The 24,919-nt window shown below is 65.1% G+C and overlaps 3 protein-coding genes across 6 annotated transcripts; 2 read left to right on the top strand and 1 right to left on the bottom strand.

Annotated features, from left to right (window-relative positions):
* The first annotated feature begins 186 nt into the window (after positions 1-186).
* CHLRE_17g699050v5 (uncharacterized protein) lies at positions 187-8,905 on the top strand. 3 transcript variants are annotated; one of them, XM_043071882.1, is made up of 16 exons: positions 187-450; positions 649-678; positions 829-918; positions 1,292-1,543; positions 1,739-1,940; positions 2,161-2,201; positions 2,506-2,640; positions 2,952-3,092; positions 3,304-3,378; positions 3,536-4,132; positions 4,419-4,478; positions 4,683-5,066; positions 5,308-5,529; positions 5,871-6,803; positions 7,007-7,193; positions 7,384-8,905. In XM_043071882.1, exons 1-16 carry the CDS (start codon positions 421-423, stop codon positions 7,695-7,697), a joined length of 3,693 nt encoding a protein of 1,230 aa, XP_042914341.1. In that variant the 5' UTR covers positions 187-420; the 3' UTR covers positions 7,698-8,905. The 3 variants fall into 3 exon arrangements, with proteins under 3 accessions (XP_042914341.1, XP_042914339.1, XP_042914340.1); XM_043071881.1 differs by having other exon boundaries at positions 5,308-5,631; XM_043071880.1 differs by having other exon boundaries at positions 5,308-5,631; positions 7,007-7,205.
* Positions 8,906-9,104: 199 nt separating this feature from the next.
* Positions 9,105-20,436, bottom strand: CHLRE_17g699000v5 (uncharacterized protein). Of its 2 annotated transcripts, none has more exons than XM_043071878.1 (23): positions 20,255-20,436; positions 19,686-19,820; positions 19,064-19,204; positions 18,631-18,703; positions 18,228-18,292; positions 17,598-17,673; positions 17,155-17,238; positions 16,790-16,852; positions 16,226-16,338; positions 15,789-15,867; positions 15,363-15,427; positions 14,880-15,020; positions 14,517-14,745; positions 14,051-14,152; positions 13,621-13,755; positions 13,326-13,382; positions 12,581-12,674; positions 12,030-12,136; positions 11,673-11,735; positions 11,278-11,436; positions 10,793-10,970; positions 10,339-10,403; positions 9,105-10,039 (listed from the first exon to the last, which is right to left on the bottom strand). In XM_043071878.1, the coding sequence occupies exons 1-23, from the start codon at positions 20,335-20,337 to the stop codon at positions 9,896-9,898; spliced, it is 2,451 nt and encodes an 816-aa protein (XP_042914337.1). In that variant the 5' UTR covers positions 20,338-20,436; the 3' UTR covers positions 9,105-9,895. The 2 variants fall into 2 exon arrangements, with proteins under 2 accessions (XP_042914337.1, XP_042914338.1); XM_043071879.1 differs by having other exon boundaries at positions 20,255-20,406.
* A 140-nt stretch (positions 20,437-20,576) lies between these two features.
* On the top strand, positions 20,577-24,489 carry CHLRE_17g698950v5 (uncharacterized protein). Its single transcript, XM_001691568.2, has 5 exons — positions 20,577-21,211; positions 21,603-21,701; positions 22,757-22,822; positions 23,037-23,136; positions 23,386-24,489. Exons 1-5 carry the CDS (start codon positions 20,716-20,718, stop codon positions 23,825-23,827), a joined length of 1,203 nt encoding a protein of 400 aa, XP_001691620.2. The 5' UTR covers positions 20,577-20,715; the 3' UTR covers positions 23,828-24,489.
* Positions 24,490-24,919: the final 430 nt, after the last annotated feature.

The following is a 24,919-nucleotide window of genomic DNA, read 5'->3' as shown; positions in this document are numbered from 1 at the left end:
TCGGCCCTCAGCCCTCGCAACAGATAAGCAGTCAAGCTTGACCAGATGGTGTTACCGCCCTCAAAGACAGCGGTCCCGCCGAGCCCAGCGACCCCAACTTCGGTCGCACTACCGACGATCAGCGGTATTCGAACGGAGTTGCTTTGACATACACACATAGTAGTGATAGACTTGACCACAATCCTACAGTAATGCTCAACCCCGCAGGCTATAGAACGGGCTACCAGCTCTTGAGCACTTCCCATACACAACTCCCTTGCGTTTAACCTTGCCAAGACCTAAAACACATAAGCATGCCAGAAATACTCTCAATTTCACTCAACGCTTGTGGAGAGCGGCAGCTTGTAACATGCCGACCGCGCTCTTAAGCGCCCTTTCAAGCCAAAGGGAACTCAAGCGCCGATATAGCCTGCACATAAGATGCCCCACGCAGACGAGAAAGTCGCAATCGTGAGCCCGCAGAGCCTGGTCGCAGGTTCCCAGTCCCGTGCTCGCGAGAGCTGAGGTTTCTTGTTAACAGCTTTGTCATCGTAGCAGTGTGGACTATGGGACAAGAGAACCGCTGTTAAAGTGGGCTCTGCACCTGACGCTTCCCGCCCCCCCCCTCCCTCCCCGGCCATCCGCTACGGCGCGTCTCCTTCGTTGCAGCCGCCGAGCGTCATCGGCGAGTTCCAAGTTGTAAGTCGGGTCTTACTCGCTCAGGGGTCCCTTTGGGTGGGCAGGATGAGGAGGCCGGCGCAGGGGACGCAAGGCGCTTAGGCGTCCCCCACGAATCCAGCAGCGCGCCTGCCCAACACCACGAACCTTGCCCTCGTTGCCCACACGCAGGATGGCTCCAAGCCGCGAGGCGCAGGCGTCCCATGGAACCGGCATGCAGGTGGCAAAATGCTGGTGGGGCTGCCGGAGGTTAGGCGGAAGGTGCGCGATACGGGAGGCAGTTGGGGCGCCGGCCATGTGGGTCGGGCGGGCGAGGGCGTCGCTTACAAGGCCGTGGACGGCGGCACGGCGCATGGGGGGGGCGCGGCATATGGTTGATGAAGGGGGCGTTTAGCCAATGGTGCTGTTTCGATTTGCATTGGGGCACTTGTGATGGCTTGGCCGCTCGCGCGTGTGGCGTGGGCGGCGCGCGACCGGACGCGGGACGCGGGCACAGCTCCCTCAACGCACGCATACCGTACACATTGCGTCTAGCTCTCACGTGTTACCTGGGGGGGTTGCCTGCGCCCGAGATCGTCGTCGTGCCTGAAGCTCTGCGCTGTCTGGATTCACCTGCGTGCGCGGCTGCCCGCAGGCCGTCGGCAGCGTGCACGACACGGTCACGCAGCGCATCCTCAAAGCCAACGGAGTCACCAAGATAACCAAAAAGGCCAAAGAGAAGAAGGCCGTGGTGATCCCGCCCGGGCCCGGGATGCTGGTGGCGCCCGGCGCGCCTCCCACCGCGGTGGCTGCGCCGCCGGCGCAGCCGCCGCCCACACTCGCGGGCCTTCCGGCTGGCGTCGGCCGGCAGAAGCCGCCCACGCTGGCGCCGGCGATTGAAGTGGAGGTACGTTTTACTTTCACATGTTTGGGGTTTTGTCATGGACTGGGCAATAGCGGTGATGGCTGCAAGTGTCGACATGACCACAATTGCCGAAGCTTGCCGTGGTTCCGCGGCACGGTTGCAAGGCTTGATAACACTGCAACCAACCAAAAAGCCGCCAAGTTGTCCAAGTGTGGCACATGTGCGTATGCGACGCAGGACACACGCACGGGCGGCTGCTGCGGCCTGTTTGGGGGAAGGGCGCCGCCGCCGCGCTCGCCCGCGCTCGCCGACATAAAGGGCGACACCGGCGGAGGCGCGGGTCCGGGCGCGGGGTCAGGAGGCAGTGCTTTGGGCTCCGGGGCCGCGGGCAGCAGCACCAGCCCGGCCGGCGCGGCGGCGCGACCCATCACGGCCAGCAGTGAGTCGGCGATGCATGTGCACACGTAGGGCACAGGGGTGCATTGGCGGTTATTCCGAGCTTGGATAGCTGTGGCAGAGTTGGCCCAGAAGCAGGGAACACTCAATCTGTTCAAGCCCAGCCCTCGTTGTCATCCTGGCCGGTGCAAGCCCTGCATAATGCTGGTCCTGGCTACAAGTCCGTGAACCCTGTCCCTCCCCCCTCAACATCGGGCGCACAGGCCGCGGTGCGCCGTCCCTGTACGACTCCACATTCCGCCAGGTGAGTTGCGGAAGTGGGTGGGTGCAAGTGGGCGGGTGGGTGGTTCAGGTGGGCGAGGCATGGTTGTGGCATGTGCAGGCGGCTCAAGCAGGCTCGGGGCCGACGGCGCCACTGTGCGCACGATGGGCCCTCACAGCACCCGCCCTCACAGCACCCGCCCTCACAGCCCCCGCCCTCACAGCACCCGCCCTCACAGCACCCGCCCTCACAGCACCCGCCCTCACAGCACCCACCCTCACAGCACCCGCCCTCACAGCACCCGCCCTCACAGCCCCCACCCTCCTGCTGCTGCTCCCGCCCACAGGCCAACCAGTCCATCAAGCGAGGGCCGCAGTCCGCCCGCACGCGCTCCGGCGGCGCGCGCGCCCGCTCCGCCGGCAGCGAAGGCGGCGTGAGCAACTGGGGCGACGTGGAGGAGGGCGAGTTCGAGGAGCTGCAGGTGGGTGCGGTTGCAGCTGAGGGCAGGGAGGGGAAGGGGGTTATGGCGGTGTGTTAGAGAGAGCGCACGGGAAAAATCACGCATGATTGTGTATGCCATGCAGTGACTGTGTATGCGGGTGGGGTCTTTATTATGGATGCTTACTCGGAATGATGGGGAGAATAACACCCTTTTACGGCAACCTTCCACGCAGAGTCCTGCCAAAGCGCCCCTCCCTGCCTGTGCTCCGCTAGTCCAGCTTGCTTTGGTTTGGTTTGGGCTGGTAAACGCAACCACCCCATTCTCCTCCTCCTCCCCCATGTCCCCTGCAGGAGCTGGACGAGGACGACGAGGACGACCTGCTGGACGACCACGACCCGCGCGAGGACGAGGTGACGGCGCTGGGGCCGGGCAGCTCCCGGCAGACCACCGCCACGGGCGAGGGCGGAGAGGGGCTGCAGGCCACAAGCGTGGTGAGTAGGGCGCAGGAGGGGAGAGGGGTGCGGAGGGGGGGGGGCCAGGAGGCAGCGGCGGCGTGCGGGAGGCGGTTGCTCGCACCGGTCCCGACAAGCAACCAGATACACATAGACGGATTGCCTAGATTGCTCGCAGCCCTGGAACCTGGCCTGGAGCCTGCACACACGATTCCGAACCCGCACGCCACGCCGCGCGGTGCCCCTGCAGGGCCCCTCCCGTGCCGGCACCGCCAAGTCACTGGCACTGTCCACCTACACCGTAGCCTCCAGCAAGGCCCCCACTGTGAGTGTGTGCGCGTTTGCGTTACGTTTATAGGTTGTGTGTATGGAAAGGTCGGAGCCGCAGGCTCGTGGGGCCCTGATCACAATGACGATATTCCAGATTCGTGCATATGCTGACACTTGCAAGGCACTCGTCTTGTTCCCAACCCAATTCGCAGAAATCCATCCTCAAGTCAGCTACCTCCAAGCGCGAGCAAAGCTCCAATGGCGCCGCAGGCGCACACTCTGTCGACGGCCGTGTCAGCAATGGCGGCGGCGCGCCTGGCGGCGCCACACCGTCGATGCGCGTGAGCGCTGGCGGCGGCGGCGCCCACCTCCTGTACGGCGACGTTGCCAGCAGCGGCGGCGGCGGCGGAGGCGGCGGCGGTATGGTGCCGCCGGGGTATGCCCCGTCAGCCTCCGCCCTCCGGTCTGACTGTTTGAATCCAGCTGTCGCCACCCGGCCGCCCAGCGAGCTGTTGTTTGGGTCCACGCCGCCCATGGGTGCCGGGCTGAGCTTTGTGACTGGCGGCGGCGGTGGAGGCTTGTTCGGAGCCGCGTTTGGCGGCGGCGGCTCCGGCGGCGGCTATGCGCCGCCCCCGGCGGCGCGGTTGAGTGGCGCGGGCGCGGGCGGCAGCGGCAGTCCCATGGGCGGCGGCGCCGCCGCCGCGGCTGATGCGGCGGCGATGGCTCCGGGCGCAGGCGCTGCCTCGCTGAGTGCGGCGACCGCGGCCCGGCCCGGCAACAACATGATGGTCAGCGCGGAGCAACTGCTGGTGGGTGTCCGGTGGTGGGCGTGTTTGGGCCCGGTGCTGGGGTGAGTGGTGGAGTGCAGCAGGAGCGCTGGGATCCAGTGGGGCTGTGCCACCCCGCTGTCACAAACGCGCATAAACACACACAAACACACACACACACACACAAACACACACACACACGCTCCGACACGCATACCGTACACGTGCGGCACCCATACTCGTGCGCCCTTTCTGCTCTCCTGTTGAGCTGCTCCTGCCGCCTGCCACTGCCTACTGCCGCCTACCTGCTGCTGCCGCCGCCGCACAGGACATGCTGATGGCTCAGGGCAAGATCACGGAGGACGACGTGCAGGGAGTCATGGGGCTGGTGAGGCCGGGGGGTGGGGGGGCTGTGGGGCAGGGCCGGCTGAGGGCGCTGCGCTTGCATGCGGCATGGTGGGGACGGGGTGGTTGGAGATCTTGGCGGCATTGCAAGACACACGGCGCGTTTGTGACTGCGTGGTGACTTCGGGTGGTACTGGGGCTTCATATTTAAACACACATGGTGACGTGGCCTGTGCGCCCCCCGCAGGGCATGCAGCAGCACCAGCAGCACCAGCAGCACCAGCCGCCAGCTGGCAGCTCCCTGCCCCCGCCGCCGCCGCAGACGCCGCAGCTGCAGGCGGCCGCCAGCGTAGCCGGCGCTATCGGCCCCAACCCCTTCGCGAGCGGCGGCAGCGGCAGCGGCGGCCAGCCGCAGACGCACTCCTGCCCCGGCCACAGCCCGGGCCACAGCGCGACAGACGTCCCACAGCTCATGGCCGGCCAGCCGGCGCCGGCGGCTGCAGCGTCAGGAGCGGCGACGGGCGGAGCAGGGCCCCGCGCTGTCGCGGGTACGGGTCCGGGTTCGGGTCTGGCAGCGCACGGCTCGCTGCAGCGTGACAGCGCCAGTCGTGTGCGGTTCGGCGCCAACCAGGTGGGCTGGGGCAAGGGTAAGGGGATAGGGCCAGGGCCAGGACTGAGAGATGAGCGACGCCGCATTGCGGGCGCCCGATTGCCTGCCACGGGCCTGCCATAGCCTACTGCTGTCTGTGCCTGTCTGTGTGATGGTCGGCGGCGGGTGCGTCATGGGAACATGCACCCCGGCAAACCCCGTGCCTTGCCATCACCTCACACGACGCACTCATGCGGCCATACCTCGCGATGCACCCCCGCAGCAAATGGGCCAGGTGCCGCCGCCGGGTTCACGCCAGCTCACACACAGCAACAGCGGCGGCCCAGGCGACCTCCCGCCGCCAGTGGCGCTGCCGCCAGTGGCGTCACACGCCGTCAGCGAGTCCGTAATGGCCGCGTCACCCAGTGGCGATGGCGGTGGCGGCAGTGCGGCAGGTCTGGCGGCGCCGGCGCCGCTGCAGGGCGCGGCGCAAGGCGATTTGCGGGTGCGGTTCATAGATGAAACGGGTATGCGCACGGGCGGTGACGCCGGCGGCGAGGTGGGCTCGCCGCGTGTGCCGCACAGCCCCAGCAAGACGCCGCCCGGGGTGCGTGGCGTGTGCGAGCCCAGAGAAGTCATAGAGGGGGCGCCTGGGTCTGTGCATGGTGTTAGAGAGGCAGCTACGTCAGGGGAATAGCTGCAGGTGATAAGGGCACATGTAATTGAGGGGAATGCGCATGGGAGGGAGTATGAATCACCAAGCCCTCTACATGTCACGGCACCTCCTTCGGCACTCTTGCCGCGCTGACTCGCGCGCGCCGCCCTTTCCGTCCGGATATTGCGCAGGCGATGACGCCCATGGAGATTGGCCCGGGGCCAGGCTACAACCCCCAGAGTTTGCTGTCGGCCGCCTCGGCCGCCCTCGCCCAGCCCCTCGCCGCCAGCAGCGCCGCCGGCCTGCCGCCCTCGCCACCGCGCGCCGGCCCTGGCGGCGAAGGCCTGGCCACCGCCGCCAGCAGCGCCGGCGGCCTGGGGCACGGCGGCGGCGGTGGGGCGCGTATCACCTTGAGCCCGTACACCGCTGGCTCGGCGTTGCTTGCGGGGCAGCCGCATCCGCAGCCGCACCCCGTCAGTGCGGGCGGCGCGGCTAGCGCTGCGCGCGACGCGCATCCGCTGCCGCCGCCGCTAGGGCTTGGCGGCGTGGGCCGTGCGGGCGACGGCACCGGCGTGTTGCAGCTGCGCATCAGCGGCGGCCTGTCACCGATGCCAACCCACACACACGCCTACGGGCACAGCAGCAAGGCGCCCGCCGGCTTCGACGCCGCCGCAGCGGCGGCGCTGGCATCGCCGTCGCCGCCGGCGCAGCAAGTCGGACACATGGTGGCGCAGGGCGTGGCGCCGCCGCAGGGCCCGTCGCCCATGCGGCTCACGACGTCTGGCGCGTATGCGGGCGGGCCTGGCGGCGTCGGCGCCGGCACCGGCGGTGCGGTGCTGCGGCACAACACCAGCGGCGGCTCCGGCGGCAGCGCCAGCATCCGCGTCGCCAGCGCCGGCAGTGTGGCCAGCGGCTCAACCACTCGCAGCGGCTACGTCAGCGGGCAGGTCACTGGCGCCGGCGGTGCGCGGGATGCGGCGCCGGCGCGGGAGCCGAGTGCGTTCGGGAAGAAGGTATCGGAGGCGGCGGCGGCCGCGGCGGCGGTGGCGGCGGCTGCTGGCGGCTCAACAGGCGGTGGCGGCGGTATGGGTGCGGTGGAGAGGCTGGCTGCATTGAAACTGCAGGTACGAGCGAACTTGGGTTGTGTAGCCGCCCAGTGCTTCTTCTGCGCTTCCTCATCCTGTTCCTCTGTCGTTTGCTTTGTTCATCTGTGTCTTGCGGTGCCCATTATTACACCGGCGTCCCCGGTTCTCGTGACCAGTTCTGTACTTAAATGTTTGTATCCCCGATGTTCCTACGTGCCAATGTGCGCGTGGTGTGTTTGCAGTCGCACATGCGCGGCGGCGCCAGTGCCGGCGGCGCGAGTCAGGACGGCACACACGGCATTCCAGGCCTGGACGGGTCGCGGCCGCGGCAACCGCACGCCGGCGCAGGCTCCAGCTCCAAGCACGCCGGCTCCCGCAGCGGCGGCGGTGGAGGCGCCGGGAGCAGCTGGATGAGCGACGGCGGTGCAGGTGCGAGTGATGGTGGGTACGGGCGTGGGCTGCGTGGCACTTGTGCAGTGCGTGTTAGCCATCTTACACGTAGGTTGGACCCTCCGTCGCGCAAAGCCCAGCTGTTGGCAAGTTACGGCTGCTGTGTCTTCTTTGCGCACCTACCATCTCTCACGTCACGCTCCTGAGCCTGCCCCTCCCCGCCCTGTAGGCAACGCCTACCACCAGTCGCGAGCACAGGCCGCGCCCCAGCAGCAGCACCAGCAGCAGCACCACCAGCAGCAGCACCAGCAGGGGCCTCAGGCGCCCGCACCATCGCGGCCGAACGGCGGGCGCTCCGTACGCTGGACGGCGGCGGTCGTGTATGAGATCGATCCGGGGGAGGTCGAGGACGTGGCCGGCCGTGGCTCCAATCAGAATGCTAAAGGCGGGGCTGGGGTTCAGGCCGCGGCGGCGGGCGGCCGCGGCGGAGGCGCTAGCGCGGCGGCGGATGGCGCCGGCGGGCGGGGCGGGGGCTGGATCTGAATAAGCAATGCTGCACGACGCAGCAGACAGGTGTGGGCTGGGGGCATTGCCAGCATTCCGTGCGGCAATCGCGCATTTCTCGCACGGGCGTGATTTCTTATGCAATGCGCGACCTAGGGAGGCTTGCATTTGCTGATGGGCGCGGCGGCGTGGTACGCATTGCAATGGTGGGTGGGCGGCAGGAGCCCGTAGTTCGTTGGCGGCGTATGCCGTAAGCGCAATTCCTAACTTATGGTCAACCTTGAGACCCTTGATGAAGGGCCGATACATATACGGAGACGTGCAGCTTTCCTGTGGATGCGCTTCAATTGCTGCAGACTAATCATCGCAATTCGTTTTGTTTGGGGCTGTGACTGTGTGGCTGATGGAGCTGCATGCATGGGTGGCATGGCAGTGACACACACACGTGGATCCGGTGCATTGTACCCGCCCACCTATTATATCCTTGTGGCCTAGCTGACAACTCGGACTCACGAGCATACTGGCACATGCTGGCTAGACACATGCCGACACGGTAGACTGCTGACGGTGACGAAACATGCATCGACATGGGTGACACGATGTGACTCGGTGTTGATTGCATCCGTGCATTGGATACTGTTGTGCTGCATTCTTGCATGCATGCAAAAGGTTTCATGAGCTGCGTGCACGTGAACGGCACGGTTGTGTGCTGAAGAGCTGCGCGTGCGGAGGCCTTCCTGTTTTGCGATAGAACCGCGTGCCCGACGAAGGGCGCGGCAATTGGTGTGGGGGGGAGACCGTTTCGGGGAGACCTCGCGCCCCGGGCGGTGCACATGTGTGTGCAGGACTGCGGAAGTCCGGCCGCATGCGCTTGCAGGGCCCGTGATAGCTAGCCTGTAGCCGGGGTGGTGGGTACACCTCGGCGCCGCTGTCAATGTTGGCGGCTGCGAGTATATAATATATATATTATATCGACGGCACGTCACTAGGCGGGTTCGTGCAACTGTGTGTGTGCCAGGTGGCGCAGTAGATGCGGGTGGCCGCGTTGTGCCGTGGCCCCCAGTGCCCGGCACACCGCCCCACGGCGCTGACGGGCCCCGGATGGGCGTCAGGTGCGCGGCGGTATGCGGTATAGGGCGCTACAGGCAGGGCGCGCCTTGTCCCGTACGTGTTGGCGGGGCACACTGGCACACTGGCCCGCGGCGGGCGGCAGGGCGCGCATGTGCTGGCTGTAATACTGGGAAGCTGAGGGAACCACACGCGTCGGTGCTTCATTCCAGGGTGAGGTGACGCTGAGTTCCTGCGAGCGCGAAGGCCACTGTTGGAGCTGCAGCCAGCGGCGTGGGCGCCCCTCTTGGGCTCTTGACAGACGCCACTTGCCGTGCTGCTGCTGATAGCATGATACGAAACCTTCTGCCCGCGAGCATGTAAGTGGCCAGACGCCCTGATCAATTGAGAGCGAGTAGCTCATGCAACAAAGCGCGCATCAAGGGCGATCCAGCGCATCAGCCAAGTACTTCAACGCGAGATCGCTGTGCTCGAGTGCTCCACCCGGCCCGCCGCTTGCGGAGTTGCGGGCCAGACTGGAACGTAGCAAAGTGAATTGGGTGTGCATTGGGTGCCGAGCACGACTCTTGTCCTTACATGGCAGCGGCAGCGGCCCTCAACCGCCTGCGCCCTGGGCCGTCGGCCCAAGCCCTCCACCAAAGGGCTAAGGGCCACCCTCCTCAGCTACCCCAATGACGCTTGCCTCACGGGCCTAGCAACGCCCTGTCAGACAAACATGCAAAATTTTATGCTTGGACTGCAACTGTGCGCAACGGCAAAGAAATCTGGACCCATGGCCCTTGTACTATGATGTATTGCTCATGCTACGTGCAAAGATGGGGACTGGTGTGCCCCAATGCATTCTCGCACACACACCCACACACGCAGACACGCTGTGTCTCCCCTCCCCTGACTGTGTGCAGGGATCATTCATGTTGTTAAGCCATATTCGTATCATTGCACATCTCCTGTCACCCCCGCCGGACATCGGTCGACTCAAACCCACTCCAACTCGTCAACCTTCCTGCGTCCTAGCATACGTGAACCGTCAAGCCGGCCCCAAGCATGCGCATCCCTTTGCGCCCACAAGCCCGCGTAATGCTGCTGCCTGTCGTAGCTGCTGCTCCTCCCCTTCACCCATCTCCCACATCTCTCGTGTGCCGTGCCCCGACGCGCCGCTCCATTCCTCTCTACTTGGGCGCTGCTGCCGCCGCCACCGCGGCCTGGGTGCGCTGCTTGAACTGCATGGCCTGGATGGAGGTGACGCAGATGGTGTTGACGATGTCGGGCACCGTGCAGCCGCGGGACAGGTCGTTCACCGGCTTGAGCAGGCCCTGCGCAGGAGTGTGCGTGTGTGTGTGTGCGTGTGTGTGTGTGTGCGTGTGTGTGTGTGTGTGTGTGTGTGTGTGTGTAGGAGCACAAGGAAAACAAAGCGCAAAGACAGTGTATGTGTTGCGTGCGGGTGTGTGTACTTGTGTGTGTGTTGATGTGTGTGTGTGTGTGTGTGTGTGTGTGTGTGTGTGCGTGTGTGTTAGCAGTCAGCAAGGACAGCTAGCCATCTGCAGTCAGGGTTGGGCGGTGCGGCTGTGGCCTGACCACGCACCCCCACACCCGCAGACACACGCACGCACACCTGCATGACGGGGCCCATCGCGATGGCGCCCGTGGACTGCTGCACCGCCTTGTACGTGTTGTTGCCTGCGTTAGTGAGAGCATAGGTGCGTTAGTGAGAGCATACAAGTCTGTGGTAAAGAGCAAAAGGAAAACAAGTCTGCGTGTATCTGTAGTAAGCCGGTATGCGGGTACGTGGCTGTGTGCGGTGGCTGAAGGGCATGGGGTGCGACGGCCGTACATCGCCACTGCTGTGGGCCCACTGCACCGCTGCAAGCACACACACGTGCACAACCATACAAGCCCCATATAAACGCACTCCGACAGCCTCGGCCCCCTCCCATAAGTATTATCGCTTGCCTGTGCCTGTGCTCCACTAGTTCGGCTTGATTTGCTTCGTCTGGGCTGGTATTTACAACCCCACCTGCCGACCACCCTCCCACCACCCTCCGCCCCTCCGCCCACCCCGCGCGCACCTGTGTTGAGGTCCGGGAACACGAACACAGTGGCGCGGCCCGCCACCTCGCTGCCGCCCTTGACCTTCACGGCCGCCACGGCGGGGTCAATGGCGGCGTCGTACTGGATGGGTCCCTCCACCTTGATGTCCTGCCGCTGCTGCTTCACCAGCGCCACAGCCTCAGTCACCTTCTGGACCTGTGGGGGTTGGGTTGAGTGGGGGTTACAACCATGGTTGGTTGAAGGAGTGAAATTGTAGGGGTTGGGTTGGGTGTTGCGGGCCGGTGGGGGCAATACTTGCAGGGCAGGCGGGGGCAATCCGGGTCCGAACAGAATGTGAATGTATGTGTGAGTATGCGTGTGCGTGCGCGGAGTGGGGGCGGCGTTTGTGCGCATGTCATGGGCCAGCAGGCAAGAGAGGTCATCGTGGGGTTCCGTTGCAACCGGAGGCAACGGCTATGCAGGTCTCGTTTCTAAGACACATATCCGCACATCCCCATCTTACGTCGGGTCCGGCCCCGGATCCCAGGGTGGAGTAGGACAGCATGGCCACGCGCGGCTCGATGCCGAAGGCGGCGGCGGTGTCGGCGCTGGTGGTGGCTATGGCGGCCAGGTCGGCGGCGGAGGGGCTCACGTTGACCGCGCAGTCGCCGTACACCAGCACCTGCAGAACGGCAGCAACACGGCAGTATGGGGAGCAGGACGGTAGCAGTATACTGCAGGATTAGCGGCGAAATGATGCACTTGACCGTGCCTTACCAGGCCCTGGCAACATGAATAAAACGGAGCTGGGTCAAAAAGGGGTTTTCCACGCTGCCGCAACGGCCGCCTCCACCGCCACGCCAACATTCACCGCACACACACACGCCGTGCAGACACGCCGCACATGCGCGCACGCACCCGGTCGGGCAGGCACATGAAGAAGATGGAGGACACGAGGCTAGAGGCGGGGTTCTTGAGCATCTGCACGTACACATGTGTGTGTATGTGTGTGTGTGTGTGTTGGTGGTGGTGAGCAGGTGCAAAGGCGAGCGGGCAAGACATGTGGGGTTCCTAACTGGTAAATGTGCAGCGGTGTGCATCGCACCGCCCACTGACCCAGCCAGCTCCCACGACCAGCTCCTGACCGCGAACCAACCAGGCCCTCCGTCGCAGCAGCCCACCGCACCACACACACTCAACACACCCCCAGTAAACCCAACCCCATCACGCCGCCCCTCCCTTCCTCCCTCTCCCCTCCACCCCACCGCACCGCACCTGCAGCGCCGGGCGGATGGTGGAGGCGGTGGTGTGGATGGCGCCCGACACCATGCCGTCGGCGTCGCCCGCAGCCACCATCATGGTGCCGAAGAAGTTGATGTCGCCTGTGCGTGTGTAGGGGGTGTGTAGAGGGCGGGTGGGGGTTGCGTTAAGTTAGATGAAGTAGTGTAAGCAAGAGTTGCAACAAGACGTGTCGTTACCAATGATGCAGCCGTTCCGACGGTTAAGGTACGCCATGTCAACGAGCGTGTGGTGTTCGTGTGTGTTCGTTTGTTCGCACCGAGCGTGTGTGCTGTGCCTCAGACACAAGGCCCACGCGCGCCCGGCCGCCGTCCCGAGAGTCACGCGCACACCCTCTTGTCTACTACGCCCGATTGTGATCCTGCTCCTCCCAACCCCTCCTCCTCCCCTATCTCACTGTAACCGCCTTAAAGCTCCGATTCTCCGTTCTTCAAACTGCAAGTTGCAACCCCCCTCCAGTTGGGACTGGGACACACTACCCCCCCTCCCCCTCGGAACGCACGCCCTCTCCCTCCGCACCACCTTACCATGCAGCGTGTCCGCCGCCGCCTCGCGCGTCATGCCCTTCTTCTTCCTCGCCTCCACCAGCATGTCCACGTACTTGTCAAACCGGTCCGAGGACTGAGGAGGCGGAGGAGGGAGAATACAAACAGGCAGGCGGATGAGCTTGCCTTGGTGGGCATAATGATGCGCAGACCTTCAGACCGCCAGAGAGCTTTGCGCTGGACACGCCAGCTCAGGCTGCCCACCGCCGCGGCAGCGCAGCCACGGCGGCCGCCATTGCTCCAGCTGCACTATCGGTGCCTGATGCCAGCCCCTGAAAGGCGGAGGTACCCAGGGACCCACGCCAGGGGCCGGGGCCCTCCCCTATTCGGGGCCTTGGCTGTGGTGGCTGTGTGCGCCCAGGAGGGGGAGGCACCACGTGTGTGAGCCGGCAGCCGGCGGGAAGTGGCGGGGGGGGGGCAGACCGGTCCGAGTCGGCCTTACCGCCGACGCGGGTGCGGCCATAGCCGCAGGTGTGCTGGGGGATGGGGGCGGCTCTTGCTGCGCGGTGGTGGAGGTGGCGCGTGGCGCGGCCCCGTTCTGTGCATGTGGCGTGCGGGTTACGATCCACCACCGCCGCCGCTCCCCCCCCCCCAACAGCGAGGGCCAGGCAGGCCATGTGTAACTGCCACTGCCTACGCCTGCGCCTGCCTACAGCGCTCCTCCCCCTGCTCCCTGCTCCCCTCCCCTTGCTCCCCTCCCCCCTCCCCTCTCCCCCCTTGGTCGTACGTTGGGGTTATGGATGTGGCAGCCCGACAGGTCCAGTCCCAGCTTCTTGGCCTCGGCCTGTAGGGGTGGGGGCGGCGGTGTGTAAAGGGACTATGCACGACAGGGACGGCATCGCCGCCACACTGCTCGCCACCGGCTGCGCATCTCCCTTACAACAACACCCCCACAACCTCTCCCGCGTCTCAGCCCCTGGGGAACTCGGCCCCATCCCTTTCCGCCCCCCCCCCCAGACCCCAACCCGCCATCCCCTCGCCCCCCCCCCACCCACCCCCCCCTACAGCCCCGCACCCCGCACCTGCACGGTGGTGGGGTCTCCCAGCAGCGTGACCCGCGCCAGGCCGCGCGCCGTCACGTCCGCCGCCGCCGCCAGCACGCGCTTGTCCACCGACTCGGGCAGCACGATGTGCTGGGGGCTGGCGCGGCACATGGCCTGACGGGGGGCAGCAGGGGGTGTGTGGAGCAGGAGGAGTGGGCGTGCGGGAGCGGGGCGAGGGGGAGGTGGGTGGGTGGGTGGGCGTGAGGGCACGGATGTTGGGCGCGGGCTGAAGCTGAGGTAAGGATGTACTGCGAGTGTGCACGGCAAACAAAGCACGCCCAATGCAAGAGTGTTCATGTGTGCGACGGAATGAACAAGAGGGATATCTACCACCTACCCCCGAATCGCCTACCGTCTACCACTTTCTGAACTGATCAAGAATGTAACCCCCTCCCACACCCTCCCACACCTTCATGGTGTGCTGGAACATCTTAGGCGTCACGCGTGTGGGCCGGCTCTTCTGCAGCCCCGTCACAACCGCGTTGGCGTCGATGTACTTGTCAAACAGCATCTGTGGGTGGGGGGTGGGTGGGTGGGGGGTTGCATTCATGACTAGTAAAGGGGTGAAGTTGTAGACAGGCACAGTGGTGCAAGTGGGGTGTGTGGGCAGCGGTGAGTTGAATGCACAAGTGTGTGGGGTGGCTTAGGAAAGCACCAGGGGGCAAGGGTTCACACAAAGAACGGGTCGCGGTCGGGGTTGCGCGGCGCACCGTCGTAGTCCGCACAAGATGGTGCAAAACCCCACCCCATCCAAACCCCCTTCCCTTTCCCCATGAGCGTTTCCACCACAAACCCCTCAAGCCGCACCACAACTGAACACCCCAGCTGAACACCACAGCCGAAGACCACCGCCGCACCACCGCCGCCCCTGCTACCTTGCACTGCGTGACCTTGCGGATGGAGGTGGGCAGGATGGAGGCGTCCATGCGCCCGATCACCGCCAGCGCCTCCGCCAGGTGTTTGTCGGTGCTCAGCACAGGCAGCAGGGCGCCGCGGTACAGAGAGCCCTGCGCCGAGCCGTTGGCGGCGGCGGCGCCGTCCGGGCCGCCGCCCGAGGCGCCGGTGTTGTTGGACAGGCCGGCGAAGATGTTGTCCACCGCTGACCTGTGCGCGTTACAGAGTACACGGGTACAGGGGTTATGTGTGTGGATGTACCTGGGCTCGAAAGGCCCCCTACAGAAGCATGGTCGCAGCACCCCCTCCCCCTCCTGCCGCGCGCTCTTCTTCCTTTCGCTCACTTGGCGTAGCTGCGGGTGATGCGGCTGGCGCCCGCCTGTGTGAGCAGCACGCCCGCCACACTGGGCCCCCGCACCGACAGCTGCGCCGCCAGCAGCCCCAGCACGATGTCCAGCCGGTCCGCAGAGGTCACCACCAGCGGCCTGTGTGCGTGTAGAGGTGTGTGTGTGTGTGTGTGTGTGTGTGTGTGTGTGTGTGTGTGTGTGTGTGTGTGTGTGTGTGTGTGTGTGTGTGTGTGGTGGGCCGCTGCGACAGCTTACCCCATTACCCCATGTATGCTAGCGCGAACACGACCTGCGCTCCCTCCTCCGTCCCCTCCTCCCCTCGCCCATACACACATACACACACAGTCTTTGCGCTTAATTTCCCTTCGGCTCTCCGCTTATCCTTGTGCTCTCTAACACACACACACACACACGCGCACGCACGCACGCACACGCACACGCGCAGGCCCTACCCTGCCCTGCCCCCTCCCCGGCGCCCACCTGCCCATGGGGCGCTCCACCAGCGTCTCCAGCAGCTCCTCCAGGCGCTGAGAGCCCACCACCACCTGAAACACGTGTGTGTGTGGGGGGGGGAGAGCGGGCAGGTGAGGGAGAGGAGGAGAGAGGGCCGAAGGAGGTACAGGTGGTTACATGCCCGAGCCCAACGAGTACGTCCAATGGGGTGGAGCAGCGGAAGAGCAAGGGGGCGGGGAGACATGAACCAAGCGGAAGGGGAAGGGCTTTGGAGGCGGGTGTACGGGAGGCATGCGGTGTGTCCGGGCGCCGTGTGACCCACTCGTGGGTCGCCTCGCGGCACGGACCGGCACGAACCCAGCCACCAGCTGCTGACGAACACCCGCACCCGCACCAGCACACCCGCCGCCCCCTGCCCCAAACCCCAGACCCCCCGCACGGCGTGCCGCCCACCTCATCGAACTCCACGTCCCCCAGCCAGGTCTCGCCGTACAGCTGCGTGGCGCCCAGTGCCGTGCGCACCTCGTCCAGACTGCAGGGGGGGAGGCGGGGGGAGGGAGGGAGGGAGGGAGGCGGTGGAGGGAGGAGGAAGGCGGGAGGGAGGGAGGCGGAGAAGAGACACTCCTGGGTGCTGCACGGCGCGAGAGCTCTTCAGTGTCTGGGCTCGCCACTGACAACACACTGGGACCTGTGTGAAACAGAGCCCCTCCCTCAATCCCTCCCCTCTTCTCCATTTCTTCCCCCCTCTTTTGCATTGAGTTGGGTTTAGTTTCGGCTCGTATCTCCGACCCTCCCTTCCCCCTTCTCGTGTCTCTGGTTTCGACTGGGAATGGTGGAATTGGTGGGAACAACCCTCTCCCCCTCCCCAGCCTCCCCCCCCTCCCTCTCACCGCACGCTGGACAGCACGGGGTCCTCGGGCAGCGCGCCCGCAAAGGGCAGCCCCGCCCGCTCCAGCTTGTCGCGCAGCTGGGAGGACAAGATGGCGTGGTGCTCGCGGGGGAGCTGCGCCGCAGAGCAGGGCGGGGGATAACATTCATGATTATTAAAAAAGTGAAGGCGTAGGGAGGGAGGGGTGGGCAGGGGGTTTCAGGGGACAGCGTAACGAAGAGGGATTGACATGGGGGGCACATGACAGGGTAGAGTAACACGTCTTGCTTGTCTGTGTGGCAAACACGCGCGCGCGCGCACACACACACACACACACACACACACACACACACACACACACACACACACACACACACACACACACACACACACACACACAGCTACCGCCGGGATGTCATCTGTGCCCGATCACGCTCCGGCCCCCCTTCCCGCACACTCCCGCCTCGCCACGTGACCTGTCGCCGACAGCCCACAACGCAAACAAACAAACACAAAAGCACGCAGCCGACGGCCTTGACCTCTCCGCCCGCCCGCCCGCCCGCCCGCCCTGCCGCCAGCCACTCACCCCGTTGATGACCACTCCCAGCACGTCGACCTTGTGGTCCGCAAACACCTGCCGCTTCACCATCTGCACACACACACACACACACACACACACACACACGAGAGCAGCCGTGACACGTGTGTGTTAAAGAGCACAAGGCACAAGGAAAACGTGTGTGTGTGTGTGTGTCGTGGGCGCAAGAGGGCCAGTAGCGACCAAGAGTCACAAGAGAGGTGCATGACACGCCCCGTGACACGTCATGGCACGTCTGACAGCCCCGCCTCCTCCCCGATCCCCACGCCTGTTGGCTCCTGTTGGGACGGGCAAGTACCCCCCCCTCTTCATGACAATGGTAATTCCTGAGCCCCCCCCTTCCCCCCCCTCACCGCTTTGTTGTAGTAGTCATTGGCTGTGGCGTTGGGCCGCCCGCTCATAGCCATGAGCACTGGCGCGTTCAGGGCGGCCGCGATCTGCGTTGTTGGCTTGTTTGTCAAATCGGAAAAACAGAATGCGGATGGCGGCCACAGCGGTGCGCACTATGTAGCTGCATTTGTCACCGTCGCCTCCGTCCACCCCCGCATTGCTTCCGGCGGTGCTCCGTGCCACACACAATCGGACCACGCCCGCAACCCCCATGCTATCCCACCCTCCACCCCCCCTTCCATTGACAGTCGACCCCCTCGTCCCCTCCTCCGCCCCACCCATATCCACCCACAACCATCCAGCCACCCACCCACATCCACGCACCCACCCAGGCACCCACCCAGGCACCCACCCACCCACATCCACCCACATCCACATCCACCCACACCCACCCCCGCCGCCCCACCTGTGCGTCCAGCTCCGTGCCGCCCATGAGCGGCCCCGGCCCCTCCACCAGGCACAAGTCCAACTCCCCGCCGGCCCTGTGTGTGCGGGGGGGGGTTACATTCATGATTAATTAAGAAGTGAAGTCGTAGGGGGGGGGTTACATTCATGACTCATTAAGGAGAAGCGGAGGGGGGGCCGCGTGTGCGGCACAGAGAGCGTGTGTGTACGGTATGTGTATGGCGGTGGTGTGTTAGTTGCAAGCGATATGATGGGACTTATGGGAGGGGACCGAGGCGTTGTGGAGCATCAGGTGGTGTAGAAATGTAAATACCAGCCCATACTAAACCAAACCAAGCGAGCACAGGCAGGGGTGGGAGGTGTCGACGATGGGGAGGCGGGGAGGGGGAAGCGGGCTGTGGGTGGGACTGGCGCCCCCACGACCCACGTCCCTCCACCCTTAACTCCGTTTCCATCGCCGCCCTCCCCTCCGTCCTGCTCCTGCGCCATACGTGCCTTCTTTGTTGTGAACACAGCCACACAAACACGCACACATCACACACACACACACACTCACACACACACACACACAGTTATGCGGACTTTCGTTTGGTTTTTGACAAAGTTAGGCGTCAATCACGCAGCCGCTCACTTGTAGGCCATGTATGCGGCGTAGATGCGGTCGAGCACCTCGGACTGCTTGCCGCTGGCGATGAGCTGCAGGCGGGCAGGGACAGGGCAGGGGCAGAGCAGCAGACCCAGGCCGAGGGGAGGGAGAGTGGGAGGGTAGCGGTGCGAGGGGGCGCACGATGACACACAGGTCAGACCAGGCGAGGGCTTGTCAAGGGCAGGCGGGGGCGGGCTGTGGAGGAGGTGGTGGAGGAACAGGTGCAGGTGGGGCACCTCCATCCCACCACGCAAGCCGTGCAAACCCCTCGCCCTGCGCTCTCTCCCCCGCCCAGCCCCCCGCCCAGGCCCCCGCCCTCCCCTTGGTCCCCAACCAAGGCGCAGGCTGCTCCCGCCCGCCCACACACGCCCGGCCGCCCGCTCCCCACCTGTGCGGCCTCTGTGTCGCTGATGCCGGTCATGCGCGTGGCGTCGCCCTTCATGTTGAACACTCGGTACATGCTGCAGGCGGGGGGAAAGCGGCAGGGGGGAGGCAGGGGGGGAGGGCAGCAGCAGGGGGAGGCGGCAGGGGGAGGCGGCAGGGGGAGGGCAGGGGTGAGACCTGGTGCAGTAGCAGGAGGATCCCGACGGCGGCACTTTTAGCACTTTGTGGTTGTTGTCAGTACTCCGTGCCTTCGCTTGGACGGCTGCATCTGGTATCTGCAACCCCATCCATTCCCCCGCACCCCGCACCCGCCCCCGGCCACGCTCTCCTCCTCGCTCTGCTGCAGTGGGTATGGCCTAGTTTAGGCTGGTATCTACAACCCCCTACATTCCCCCCCCCCTCCCCTCCCCACCGCCGCCGCCGCCACCACCACTCACAGCTCCACGTGCCGGTCCACGCTGAGCTCGCTGCCCGCCAGCGCGCGGCCGCCGATGGGCTCGAAGAAGCCCACGTGCGGCAGGTGGCGCTCCAGGTAGTTGAGCCAGCCCAGCAGCAGCGGAGCGCGGTGGCCGGACATGCTGCAGGCAGGGAGGGGGGGTGTTTGAAGGGTATTGGGGGGTAATTTGGGGGTATTGGGGGTTGGGGGGAGTGCGTGTGTGTTTGTGATGAGGAGAGGAGCGGGGTTTGGGTTGGAGAGGGGGTATTGTGTAGGATTGTGGGGGCGTGGGGTGAGGGGGCGGGTGGTTGGTGGAAGCGGTGTTGGTGCTCGGTGTGTGAGGGCGGGGCGGGGTTGTGTTGTTGTGTTGTGTTGTGTTGGCTATCACCGCCTGGGTATCCTGGGCATCCTGGGTGTCCAAATCCACCGAATCCGCCCTCTACACCCCTCCGCCCCTCCGGCTCGGCACCACACACACACTCAAACACACTCAAACACACTCACACACACACACACACACACACACACACACACACACACACACACACACACACACACACACATACACACACACGCACACGCACACACGCGGTGTGTGCGACGTCGCCCGCTGGGCGAGTCACCTGATGTCGGACAGGAACAGGCTGTCGGGCCGGCCCTTGGAGCCGACCGTGCCGTCCGAAATGAAGCGCCGGGTGGAGCTGTGCGAGGCGGTGGGCGAGGAGGACAGGCTGCCGGAGGTCAGGAGCTGGCTGGCCCTGTGTTAGTTGTGTGGGACGGAGGATTGGAGGGGATGAGAGAGACGCACGTGGCGGGTAGGCTTTGGAGAGGGTGTGGCCGAGGTCGTGAGTTGGTGGAGTGTCCGGCTGTGCAAGGCATTGCGGGTGTTGTGGCGCACGCGCTTCGGGCTCCAATTGGCTTCGTCATCGACAGGTCGAGGATACATAAGCAGCGGACAAAGAACAGCTGCCAGTATAACCTGGCTCCTCTCCCGCAATTCAGACCGGTTTGCCGCAACACTAGTCAGCAACTCTGTTCCCTTCCGTATCCACGCGAGCTGCGCTATGCACACGCTTACATAGCTGATAAAGTCACGGTACTGCATCTTTCCCGCAGGCGGCACCTCCTCGCGTTGCTGAATGTACGCACATGGACTTATGATTACGGTATGTGCTCTGTCCCGCCTGCTCACCTGCTCAGTGCCGAGCCAAGCCCACTCGAGACCGCTGCCAATGGCCTAGACAGCGCGGCCATGCTGCTGCTCGCGAAGGCCATTTTGTCACGGTCGACCCGGCGGGCCAAGAAGTAAACTGTAAAGCGCTCAGCAAGTTAGACTCCTGCTGCTGGAGTATTGCAAATTATATCAAAGTTACTTACATGCAAAGCGCTTAGTCCTGCTAACGGAGAAGGTTCCGACTGCGATCGCCCGGATGGTGCCATCCTCACACCAATAATTCATAGGACTGCTACAATGGGTTAGTTTCTTAGTTGTGCATGCATTACGCGGCTTTTACGAAACAGGCGGCTCAACAAGCTTTGCAGTTTGCGCCCTTGCTTTTGCAGAAAGTTTCACTTTCCGCCCGCACCGGTAAACGACGCCTCAGACTCATCAATATAGACATAGAAGCAAAAGCAAAAGAGCCGCCTAAAGCAATGCCAAAGCCAAGGGGCGGCGGCGGGGGCGCCGGCCGCGGCGCGCGGGGTGGGCGGGGCGGTGGCGGAGGCGGCAACCGTCGCGGCGCCGGCGGCCACCACCGCGACGCCGCCAGCCGGAACGACCAGGCCGTCGATGCCTGGGAAGACGGCGCCAGCGGCGCCGCCGCCGTGGCGCACACCTCCACCCGCCACGGCGTCAGCGTCGCCGACGACGTCGACGCCAGCGGCAGCGGCAGCGGCGACGACGACGCCGAGGACGCCGACGGCGCCACCGCCGACGCGCCGTCGACCAGCGGCCGCCAGGAGCTGACTGTGGGCGGCGAGCCGACGTCGAACAAACCGAAGGTGCACAAATTCCCGGTGCAGCTGGCGATGTGGGACTTGGGGCAGTGCGACCGCAAGCGCTGCAGCGGCACGCGTCTGGCGCGGCAGGGCATTGTGCGCGAGCTGCGCCTGGGGGTGACCTTCCCGGGAGTCATCCTGAGCCCCATGGGTGAGCAGGCGGACTTGGTGGTGGCGTGTGTGGGGCGTGTGGGGTGTGGTTTGGGGGGGGGGGATGGGGTGGGGGATGGGGCGTGCGGTGTGGTTTGGGACGGTGTGGGATGGGGTGTGAACGGGGCGCAGGGGTTTAGCTAAGGGTTGGCTAGGAGCTGGGAACAGGGCGGTGCGTGTGATTGCAAGCGTGTACGGGGAGCGCGGGGCATGCTCGGTGTGCTGTGAAGCATGCTAAGACAAAGGCAGTCGGCGACGCGGAAGCTGTTGCTGTGCTGTGTTGTGAGCGTGTGGTATGCTGTGAGCGGGGCACGCGCTGCCCAATACACGTATGCCCTTCCTCCCATCACGCGACCGCCACTCGCCCCCGACTGCCGCCCCTCACGCCTCAGGCACCCGCAGTGTGTCTGCCGAGGACGCGGCTCTGATCCGCACCAAGGGGCTGGCGGTGGTGGACTGCTCCTGGAACCGACTGGACGACGTGCCCTTCGGTGAGGGGGGGGGGCTGGGAGGAGGGGAGGAGAGGAGGAGGGGAGGAGGGAGGGGCTGGGAGGAGGGGAGCAGGGGAGGAGGGGAGGAGGGCGGGGCTTAGGGATGCAGGTTGGCGCGGCAGTCGCACGTCCTGTAATCGGTTGGCAGCCGGGTCCAGAGCCTTGTGGTGGTGGTGGGGGGGTTGTAGATACCAGCCCATACTAAACCAAACCCAATGCAATAGAGCGAGGAGGAGAGCGTGGGCGATGCTTGACAACGGAGTGGCACGCGACAATGGTCCCCATTCCCGAAAAGCACCGAGTTCCCAGGTTCCCAGCAAAACATCCCGCAAACCGGTAGAAAGAAGGCGATGAGCTCTTCGGTCTTGCGCGTGTGGGCGGTGCTGACGGTAGCCGCCTTCGAAATTGCCACCCAGGCTCAAACACACGCACGCACGTTCTATCTAGCAATGCAGACTAGGCACACGTTGAATGCCCACCTAGAAGACATCAAGGGCGCCGAGGAGGAGACCAGCGCCAGGGCGGGACGTTCGCATGTGCAAAAAGGGAAAAGGCAAACGGTGTGAGCGGAAAGGCGCGCGAGCGAAAAAGGCAACCGTATTCTATGTGCATGAGCCTGGGTGGCAAGAGAGAGGGGAAAAACAGGCAGCGGGCAATTAAATAGAGGCAAGCACGCATCGGCATGGGGCCACACGAGGGCCAGGGGGCACAGGGACAGGGGGAGGGGGGTGGTTAGGGGAGAGGCAGGGTGCGGGCCGCGGACGGCTCCCCACAGCCCTGCCAATCCGGGTGCCCTCACGCAGGAGAGGGCATCCGGAGCCTGTAGGCGCTAGGGAGAGCGGGACGGGACGGGGTAATATGGGCACAGGTACACAGAGGGAGGAGACAACAGCAACCCGAGACACACGGCAGAGCCTGGGTGGCGGAGACGGGTCGGGATGTAGGGGGGGGTCGTGCGGCAGGCCCCAAGCGCAGCTGGGGCCCCTGGGCGCGGCGTCGGCCCCGCTTTTTCTTACTTGCCCTCCCTCTGCCCCGCTGCCGCCCCGCCACGCCAGGCCGCATCAAGGGCGCCGCGCCGCGCCTGCTCCCCTTCATGGTCGCAGCCAACCCAGTCAACTACGGTGCGTTTAGGGGGCGCCTTGCGTGGTGCGCTGTGACGCAGGGCTTGCCCGCATGCGCGTGTGCGTGTGGGGCTGGGATGGCCGCCTGAGGCTGGCACGCACGCACGCATGCGGTGCGGTGCCTTAGACACCCCACGTACACACACGCACACACACACACATACACACACACACACACACACACGCGCGCACACACACACACACACGCTCTCAGGCAAGCCCTGCAAGCTGTCGTGTGCCGAGGCCTTTGCGGCGGCGCTGTTCATCTGCGGCCTGCGGGACGAGGCGGTGGGGGTGCTGAGCCGCTTCAAGTGGTGCGTGCCTCTGGGTGGCGGCTGGGCGGCGGCTGGGCGGGAGAGGGCGGCTGGCTGGTGGCGGGAGGGCCGGGTTGACGGTGGTTGGTGGAGTCCAAGGCGGGGGCTGCATGCGAGTGATTTGTGTGCTGGGCGTGCTATCCAAGAACTGTGGGTGTGCGCGCCTGTACTGCGCTCATGCTGCACATCCAAACACAACCACACACAGCGACCCCTTATCACCTTTGCACACTTGCACGCACGTCGCAGGGGCCACTCCTTCTTCTCCACCAACGCGCATTTGCTGTCGCTCTACTCGTCGTGCGCCACCGCTGTCGACGTCATCGCCGCACAGAACGCCTACCTGGCGGGCGGCAGCCCCGCCGCCGGGCCCGCGAGCGCCGCGGCCGCACTCGACGTTCTTGAGATTGCCGCGGCGGGGCGCTGGGAGCGCGGGGCCGGCCGGGGCGGCGGCAGCGACGAGGAGGTGGACGACGGGTATGATGATGAGGATGGCGGCGAGGGCGAGGAGGGCGAGGCTGAGGAGGAGGAGGAGGAGGAGGAGGCTGAGCCGGATGAGGCGGAGCTCGAGGACCTCAGGCGGAGGATGAATCGTGAGCTGCCGCCGAGCGAGTCGGAGGAGGAGGAAGAGGAGGAGGAGGAGGGGGAGGCGGGGGGCGAGGCGGGGGGCGAGGCGGCGGCAGGGCGGTGAGTGGGTGGAGACCAGGCTCGCAAGGCTCGTGTTTTCGGGGTGCAGGTTCGTGGGTTGACCCCGTGCAAAATGGAAGCAGTGTGATGGTTGGTGGGTTCGGCATAACGGGCGATACCGCGATAGGCAGACGAGGCAGCAGCAGCTCAGTGCACAAGCACGGAGAGGGCGTGGGCGCCGTGCAGGCCGTATAAGGAGTGTGGAGGATCGTGGGTAGATAGGCAGCTTTAATGACAGCCGACAGGTAGCATCAGCGTTAACACGGGTCGGGGACCCGGGGGTACGAGCCCGCAAGGGCGGTCACGGTGCCGGGTGACGAGGCGGCAGTGGGCTGGCCACAGCTGTCAGGTGGTGGCGGCGTGTGGAGTGCGGGAGGCGTTTGGCCCTCGGCGCGCCTTACTTGCGGGCTGTGACCAGCGGTGGACTGGCGGTTGTGTGCACGTGGTGGGTGGGCCTGACGAATCGCCGGAGCCCACGACTCAACGAATGCAACACATCAGCAAGTAACGATGTTACCGCGTCACCGGAGTGCAAGGATTGCAGCGACCGCGAGCTGGAGAAGTCTTAACTCGTAAGGCAGCCTGCCGTGCATCACGCGCGGGTTACACGCCCGCGGGTTACTTGCGGGTTACTTGCAAGCAGAGGATGTGTAATTCTAGGGTCAAGCGTCTCTTCGCGTTTCCTCGGTTGCCGCTGCCTCGTGGCACCAGCTGGCGGCCAGCAGCAGCATGGAGATGCTTAGCCGCCTGCAGTCAAGTTGAGCTGAAGCGGCGGGTGGCGCATGATGTGTGGGCCCGACGGGCTGAGGGCCGAGGAGCCCACAGAGCAGTGCGGTGCACCTCGTCCGCTCAGCGGCCGGGTGAAATGAAGGAGCGGCGATGTGTATTCGCACCTGCCCACGAGCGACGTGTGTTCGGTGCAGGGGAGGTTCAGTGTCATCAGCGCCTGGGCCGGGAGTGTCTTGCTCCTCGCTCGGGACTCGGCCACTTGCTTCCCTCGCCCTGTCAGGCTGTGACCTACTTGACCTGCTCTCGACGACTGTGTGGTCACGCGGCTCCCTCACACTTTCGGCTCATTGCGACAGCTGCAGAGGCT

This window comes from Chlamydomonas reinhardtii, chromosome 17, assembly GCF_000002595.2.
Source record: "Chlamydomonas reinhardtii strain CC-503 cw92 mt+ chromosome 17, whole genome shotgun sequence".
In the NCBI taxonomy this organism is placed as follows: Eukaryota; Viridiplantae; Chlorophyta; class Chlorophyceae; order Chlamydomonadales; family Chlamydomonadaceae; genus Chlamydomonas; species Chlamydomonas reinhardtii.
Note: the sequence above shows the minus strand (reverse complement) of the source record. Positions and strands in the feature narration are given on the sequence as shown.

Bases quoted from the DNA above. Each gene is read 5' to 3' on its own strand.
- CHLRE_17g699050v5 (XM_043071880.1), top strand. From the start codon at position 421: ATGCCCCACGCAGACGAGAAAGTCGCAATC. The intron at 1,941-2,160 runs GTGAGTCGGCGA...TCGGGCGCACAG, and splicing joins GCGACCCATCACGGCCAGCA to GCCGCGGTGCGCCGTCCCTG. The intron at 2,641-2,951 runs GTGGGTGCGGTT...TGTCCCCTGCAG, and splicing joins GCGAGTTCGAGGAGCTGCAG to GAGCTGGACGAGGACGACGA.
- CHLRE_17g699000v5 (XM_043071878.1), bottom strand. From the start codon at position 20,337: ATGGCCTTCGCGAGCAGCAGCATGGCCGCGCTGTCTAGGCCATTGGCA. The intron at 18,704-19,063 runs GTGAGTGGTGGT...CCCCGCCTGCAG, and splicing joins GTGGACCGGCACGTGGAGCT to CATGTACCGAGTGTTCAACA. The intron at 12,137-12,580 runs GTAAGGTGGTGC...ACACACGCACAG, and splicing joins GGCGGCGGACACGCTGCATG to GCGACATCAACTTCTTCGGC.
- CHLRE_17g698950v5 (XM_001691568.2), top strand. From the start codon at position 20,716: ATGCCAAAGCCAAGGGGCGGCGGCGGGGGCGCCGGCCGCGGCGCGCGG. The intron at 21,212-21,602 runs GTGAGCAGGCGG...CTCACGCCTCAG, and splicing joins AGTCATCCTGAGCCCCATGG to GCACCCGCAGTGTGTCTGCC. The intron at 23,137-23,385 runs GTGCGTGCCTCT...CGCACGTCGCAG, and splicing joins GTGCTGAGCCGCTTCAAGTG to GGGCCACTCCTTCTTCTCCA.